General features: G+C 41.5%; 1 protein-coding gene across 1 annotated transcript in view; it reads left to right on the top strand.

Annotated features, from left to right (window-relative positions):
* Nucleotides 1-1272: 1272 nt before the first annotated feature.
* The window catches only part of LOC308155691 (POU class 2 homeobox associating-factor 2), a gene marked incomplete at both ends in the record, with an annotated part of 8605 nt that continues 1649 nt past the window's right edge, over nucleotides 1273-8228 (top strand). Inside the window, 2 exons of the mRNA XM_080529065.1 lie at nucleotides 1273-1492; nucleotides 6635-6735. Of these exons, the coding sequence (XP_080385191.1) occupies nucleotides 1273-1492; nucleotides 6635-6735 (321 nt within the window). The remainder of the gene's footprint in view (nucleotides 1493-6634; nucleotides 6736-8228) is intronic.

Here is an 8228-nt window from a genome sequence, read left to right as displayed (position 1 = left end):
TAAAGAGCAGATGAAGAGGGAAGATGACGCATGGGAAAACAGAAGCAATAACAAGATTGGAGAGGCAATGGAGTTCTTTGGAATGATGAGACTCTGTGACTGTATGAGACTTTGTGAGATTAATCTTCTCCTGAGAGATGAGGTGTGATGGAAGCTGACTGTGCAGGTTGCTACTCTGATTGGAACTCCAGACACAGTGTACTCTATGAGACACAGCCTGGTCTTGCAGGCTCCACCACAGCCTCACTCTTACAGGAAGCAGAACCATGACTCCTTTACCACACTCCCACATCCCCGGAAAGCCATTTGGATGCTTAAAGTACCTTCCTGCACACATGTTGACCATAGAAATGTTCTGAGAGCAGGATGAAAAAAATGGCTCATAATACGTATTTCAGTATGGTGACATTTAGCTTGGGGTTAACAAAGATGGATTGTAAAATGGTTGTCCAATTTAAAAAATATATATAGTATATTCGATTACAGTACATTTATCATCATTTGGTGAAAAACGATGGCAAAACTGCATGGCTTGTGTCTTGGTCCAATCCTATTCTATCCATAAGACAGACTCTGTTATCAGGGGAACAATGACATCCAGTGGAGAGATTAAATAAAACCTGGGTAGTAATGTTAAATAACAGTCTTCATGTTCACAAAAACACATTATGTTAACAATTAAAGGTTTATTGAAATCCAAACAGCAAAATATAACGCTGTTTTCTTTTTCCACACACCATCTGTCAACTCTCAGGCCTAGAGTGAATGATCCATTAACATTGGTACTCAAAAGGATGACACCCCTGTTATGAGTGAAACCACATAGCAACAGAGTATGTACTGTGTACTGAGCACCCAAACAGAGGTAGCTAGACTAGTCAGCAGTATTGCCACCTGTTGGGTGTGGTAATGGCTATGATGCCACTACATGCGACCGTGGCCTATGACGTCAACATTTTCCCATCCAGGTGAGGTAACAGTTAGATAACACACCTGTCGGAAAAGATGAGTGCTTCTACTCAGCTAGATGACAACAGCTCTCTTCTTGGCACGCCAACATATCATCATTTTGTGTCATCTGGCTATAGAAACTTGGCAGCAAGTTGTTGCCTTAGGGGGTCAGAGGTTCCTGAACCTGCCAACAGACGGCAAACAGCAAGTGTCATCAATGTATTCTGTCATGCACTGTAGATAGCTAATAATGAATCAAGCAATCAAGATGGTTGTCATATAATTACAGTATTTGTCTTGAGTAAGCAGTGAGTGTCTGGTATGGATGATGTCATCATCTACCTGCTACACAGAGCTCACTCCCATTTAGATGCTGGCAGCACTGTGAAGGTCATGTTCTTTGACTTCTCCAATGCATTTAACACCATACAGCCCTTACTACTTGCAGATAAGCTGCTGAGGATGCAGGTGGATTCCCTCATTGTTTCCTGGATTACGAACTACCTGACCAACAGGTCACAATTTGTACCGCTGCATGGATGTGTGTTGGACTGGGTGTTGAGCATAACTAGCGCCCAACAGGGGACAGTTCTAGCTCCCTTCCTCTTGACCTTATGTCAGACTTCACACACAACACAGATACTTTCCACCAGCAGACGTTCTCGGATGATTCTGCTATTGTGGGATGTGTTAGTGGAGGCCAAGAGACAGAGTACAGAGTACTGGTGGACAGTTTTGTTTAGTCGTGTGTGCAGAACCACCTGCTACTCAACATCAGCAAGACAAAGGAGATGGTGGTGGACTTTAGGAGGACTAGGGTCCCCTTGTCTCCTGTTTCCATCCAGGGAGAAGACAAGGAGATGGTCCATAGCTGTAGTACCTGGACAATAAACTGGACTGGTAACACAGATCCTGCACAAGAGGGGCCCAGAGGCAGCTTCATCTCCTGTGGAGGCTCAGATCCTTTGACATGTGCAGGACTATGCTGAACCACTGCTGTTCTACCAGTCAGTGGTGGCCAGTGCAATGCTGTATGTGGTGGTATGCTGGGGGGGGGCAGCATCAAGGAAGGTGACACCAAGAGGCTGAACAAGCTCTTTAGGAAAGCGGTGTCACCCTGGACACTGTGGAGATGGTGGCCAATAGGAGGATGAGGACCAAACTCCTGGCCACCATGGACAATCCCTCTCATCCCGTACATGACACTGTGGCAGAGCTACTTTACCAACAGATTATTACGACCACGTTTCACTAAGGAGCGCTATAGGAGATATTTTCTCAATAAGACGGTACAACTCCTCCTCTGACTGGCTCGATCGGGGTGATCAGAGTCTGGCTGGGGGATGTTAAATCATACTGGACTGTTCCTACTGTATATGTTTCAGAGGTCTATTTTGTTCTATTATTCTATTGTCACTCTAATTTGTTGTAGTTGTTTGTGATGTGAGCGGCTGTAAAGCCTTAATTCCCCCTCGGGGATCAATAAAGTACCTATCTATCTATCTATCTATCTATCTATCTATCTAAAGAATGCTTGAATAAATGTAAGAATTGACAGGAATAATTTATCAACAATTGTTTCACTCTAATCAGCTGATTATTCGATAATCATTGATTAAATGTCTAGGTACCTTTCAGTGGGGATCTAGGCCTAATAGGTATATGCCTTAACAGCACACCAGTGATTCATGAGCAGGGATTGGACTGTAGCCAGGTAGGAGCAGGGATGGGGTTTCCTGTCGGTTCCTTTATAGACATAGACGGACACAGGGTCCAGTGTGCCTCAGGTGTCAGGCCTAATGTCTGCACCGCCTGCACTGGGGCCAGACAGTACTGTACCCTCCACTGATCATATGAGACTAGACAAGAGATGGCACTGACATCCTCTGAGAATATGGTTGTTTTAATCTTTCTTTTTTAATCAGGTATCCATTGATCTTGACTTACAGTAATAATGGTAATAATGGTCTTTTGTGTCTGAAATTAGTTTTTTTTTTATGTGGTTTTGATGACACAAATGCACAGTTAATCCACAGGATGTAAAGGATCAGATTATGTTTTTTTGATATGGGAATATTTCCGGAAGTGTCATTACCTACAGTATTCTGATGTCTTAGTTTTGGGTTAGCTTTTCAAAGTAATGAACTGGTATGTCTCAATAGCCATTCCTTTCCTCATTCTATCAGTTGCAAAATGCTCTTTGATCTCTCCTCTGGTTGTCTCTCTAGACATGTCACAGGCATCTCACCCTGACGTCCCTCTTTTGAAGAGAGGGTGTTTGAAGCCACGGCTACTCCTTGATAAGGATGAGATGAAATTCCACTGAGAAAACTTCCCAAACCCCAACTTTCTCTCCTCTTTTCTCTCTCTGCTGCCAGCCATCAACACAGACACCCCCCTCAGTAAAACAACACAAATCCATCACCACACAAGGACATCAAAGCCCAGTTTGATATCCACATGTGAGAAACGAATCAATTCATTCTTTATTATTCATCTTTTAAACCTTTTATTTTACACCCTTATCGCTCCGTCCCTGAGTCCAAACCATAATCAGAGGCCCATAAAGAGAGTATCAGAGGTTCCTGGTGTGTTCTGCTGCCAGCCTCTCTCAAACCTCAAAGGCTGCCGTAGGCGTAGACCACGGACACTGCCTCCATCCACTTCCTGCATGCTCTGATAGCCATCGACAGAGCCTGCAGCCCCAGCAGCGCTGCTTCCTGTATTTAATTAAGAGTGCTGACAGGACCGCGTCCTCCTCAGCTGCCCAAGACATGGCTGTCAAAGGCCACTTTGTTCACCACCAGAATCCCCAGCCAATGTGAATGTCACTCCCGACGGGTGCCATGTCGGCTGTAGCAAGTGGCTGCTCTATTGCATTTAAATCAAAACAAAGTTGGCTTTTCTCTGGGTAACAATTCAAACTTTGTTGCTCGACATAGCCCTTTATGTTTTTGTCGAAGACAAAATGAAGGTGCAGTTTATGGCATTACCAATATGTTTAAGTTAAGACTACCAGTGCTTTCATGAACAGTAGTTGACAGTGGATGAGGTGAGTTTCCCCCATACAATGTACAGTAAAACATTGTGAACACCTGTTGTAAGGTGGAAAGGCGCTATAAATCCAAGAAATGAATGGTATTCCACAATTTGCCTACAACACAATATATTAATCTGACAGAAATAAGTAACTAACTACCAAAAAATACTTAATTCTGTGTTTTCTCCAGTGATTTTGCTGGACACTTGTGAGAGCGCTGGAGGATCTGTTCTGCTGCTTATGTATATCCTTCTGAGGATAAGGTAAGACTGATTTGACCAAATCGGGTTGAGTTTGATGTGCTCATCAATGTCGAATCCACTCATAACTTGCACAACCACAGTGGTCTGTAGATCTTTGTTTTAAATTTAAAAATAATAAGAAAGAGGCTGCAGTGTTGAATCAGACTGTCACACCCAGAGCATGGGCTTGGCCAGTGGGTGTCTGAGAGAAGGTGCAGTAAGGCTGATAAGGTCCCAGTGAAAACAGGGAGGCAGCACCGAATTTTGATGAATCATGACACCTGGATGTTTCCAGTTCGGTGGAAAGAAATGGCCATACTATACTAACCACAGGCTCAGCTGCACTGGTTACAACTGTGGGTTTTCCCCCTGTGCCCCTTCCCCCCTCCCATTTCACATCCCACTTCACAAATACTGAAAAACATTAAATGTATGTTTACATGTTATTTAGGTGTTATGTACATAGCAGCCATGCACTATAAAGCACAATATAGTCATCCAATAAAGCACACAGAACTATTCCCTGAATACCTTTATTAGACACCTCTACTCAGTGTGCGGTAAACCCACATACAGACGTTTGAGTTCTGGGAAAACCCCACTGATGGAGAACAAGTTGTCTTTGTAAAACATAGGTTAAGGTGACAGGTGAACAAGCCTGCCTTCTCAGCATTTCTACACATTGGTGTTAATATGACCAGTGGTAATCATCATTATTAGCATTATCATCATCATCACCATCATCATTATCATTATTATTATTATTATTATTATTATTATTATTATCATCAACATAATCAACATCATCATATCATCATCATCGAAATGAATGAAGAAATATGTTCACCTACAACAACACTATGGGTAAAGTTCTGTCTTCTAATCTGGAATGGTGATGCAAATTATTGAGAAACGTCCAGCCAATAATTTGCATTTACACAAAGCAAATAGGCTGCCTCAGGCTCGATGCTATGCCTTGTACATAATATCTGAACTTCTATTTGACAGATACTGAGTTTGTTATGTGCTGAGTTTCAAATGGTATCATGAGAACTATTCACTAACTCCCGGATAAATTAGCAGACAATCCTTCAAAATTATTCAGTGGACAACTACACTATGGAAACAGGTTTGGTCTATTTTCAATGATCAGTATGCCTATCATCATTATTCTATCAGTAAGTGTGTGTGTGTGTGTGTGTGTGTGTACGTGTCTGTATTTACATACTGTATAAATTCTTTATACTTTGAAATGGAATACTGTGCGTGAGTTGTAGCCAATGTTGTTTTATTGTGTCACACAGGGATATTCTGTATCATAACTTTCAATCTAGAGTCCAGAGAAACATATGCATTTCTTTGTTTATGTTGACACATACAGTACATGTAGGCTGTCTTATTTTACAAGGTGTATCAAGAGAGAGCATAACTTACATCCAGGCAGGTCACCTATAGGGTACGTGTGCCTGCACATAATAGTAGTTACCAGCTAAAGATGTGTGCATTCACACATCAGGCAACCAGCAAGAACCTACATAGATGCTTTGCTAGACAGGCATACATTACAGTATATGTGTGCCTTTGTAATGTACGGTATGTGCTGTACATGCTGTGCTGTGGTACTACTTTGTTGTTGTTCTTGCCAGGTCACCCTCATTAAGGGGGTTTCTAAACTTCTAAAAAGGGTCTTATCTTATTAAATAAACATAAGGCTACTAATAGGCTAAAGATTAACACTTTATGAGCCACTTATACATAATGCAGTATGAATGCACTTTTATAGCATAATGAATAATACATATCAACCCAAAACCTTCTAGAATCTTTCATAACAATATGAAAATCTAAAGGCTACAGATGCATTTATAATGCATGACAAGCAGGCCACGATATACTGTACATAATAAGACATTCTGCTGTATAAGCATTCAGAAAGGCTAGTACTGTATTAATACTATATAAGTTAATGAATAACTTTAACTCTTGGTGATGACATCACGTCGTAAAAACAGAGCAACTTTCATCAAAGATATTGTAGTGAACAAAAGCGAACAAGTGTCAATTTCTTTCACTGCCCTATAACATAGTGGCGGAGCACATGCACCAATCACATTCAACTCTACAGTAAATTCTCTAGTGTGTTGCATCTCTTTTTTTTTAAAGTCTCTGGCAGCGTCACCTCACTCATTTTGCTATGATGCCATATCCCAGAGACTAACTTTAATTCATGCATTACAAAAAGGTGTCTCATAGAAAGAAATACATTGGTAATAGATAAGCAAATGCTATAGTAACACAAATGTTTTATCAACAAATAAATGCTTGATAAAACAATCTCAACATGAACTTAAGTCTTCTTAGATACACAAAATGTGTTGATTCTTGTATGGCTTCTTTCCAGATTACTCCAGAAGAGTCTACCAGGGTGTCCGAGTCAAACACACAGTCAAAGACCTTCTTGCAGAGAGAAGGTTGAGGCAGCCAAATGTTCCCAGATTCAATGTGAGTTTGCCTTTGGCTTGTCTCTTTCTCTCATTAATCTGGCCTTTCACCCCAGCCTTTCTGCTTATTTACATTCTGTATCGTCTTCTTCCAATTCAGAGATCATGACCACCAACCACACAAAAGAAAAGACCCTGTATTGTAGTGAGTGTTCCCAAAAGGCTTCCCAAAGTCAAGAGCAGGGGGGTCCATACAGAGTCACGTAAAGCTATTCATGGTTATGCAACTCCTCTTCCCGCAGCATTAGCCATGACATGTTCCAACTGAAGTCAGCTAACAGTAGGCCTATAGCTCTGTGTTTTCTCTACTCGCAGGTCACCTATCAGAGGTCTAATCAGACACACCTGCCAAAACGACCTCAACAAACCTCAGACAAGAAAACCATTGTTGGCCCCAGACAGTTAAGCCAAAGTTAGGCCATCCCCAAAACCCTCACCTAAAACAAACAAGACCCCTTTATCACCCATCGTACATGCTAAAATGGTTATTTTCAGTTGGAGTCGGAGGCACTTCAAATGCAAAGGGAATGAGCCTTTGCTCAATGGCTGTATGAAAAGCTTGGTACACACACTTATCTCACGGTAGTTTACGTTGAAGCATTTCAATGGCTGATACAGCACAGTATGAAGAATAGGTCGAGTAGAGCTTCCACGGCATTGTTACGATACTGTAGCAAAAGTGACTCCCTTGTTTGGATGTCAATGTCAGTGATAATCATAATTAAAGTAAGTCATTAATACGTCAGCTGTTTAATGATACATGGTTGCTAATGGCCATGTTACGCATGAATGTCCTATATGTGATACATCAATGACTGTGATACATTATTATGTGCTAAAAATGTAAGAATTGAATCAATTGACAGCACTAATATATATATATATATATATATATATATATATAATAGTATTACTGCAACTGCACAGCAGGCATCAATCAGCTTGTGCCCAACAATCATCTTAACCCTGTTAGATGCTTAAGGCTACCACAAAATACTAAGATCGGAATGATAATCAAAATAAGTCTTGGTCTGGCTGCTGTGATAATTCCTCAGATATCAGACCCATCCATGACTCCTTGGCCTACACAACATTCTTGTAGTGTACACAACCTACACAACATTCTTGTAGTGTACACAACCTACACAACATTCTTGTAGTGTAGGCCTCCACACTTGGTTTGTGTGCTCACTGAGACTAGTAACACTTGCACGGGGTAGGGCACATCCATAGGCAAGTTGTCTAATTACATTCAAATATCTGCCCACAATATTTGCCTGCCCTCCATGCCCCTCCCTACCCTCCCCTCTCTTGCTCTTTCATTATGTCTCTCCCTCCACAACTCATTCATTGCTTTCTCCGGAATAGGTGTGCTTGATCCAAGCTGACTGCAGTGTTTTGCATAATAACACACACATACTCACACACATACTCACTCACTCTCTCTCTCTCTCTCTCTCTCTCTCTCTCTCTCTCTCTCTCTCTCTCTCTCTC

This window comes from Nansenia antarctica, assembly GCF_963989245.1.
Source record: "Nansenia antarctica genome assembly, chromosome: 4".
In the NCBI taxonomy this organism is placed as follows: domain Eukaryota; kingdom Metazoa; phylum Chordata; class Actinopteri; order Argentiniformes; family Microstomatidae; genus Nansenia; species Nansenia antarctica.
This window is presented reverse-complemented; position numbering and strand designations above follow the sequence as displayed.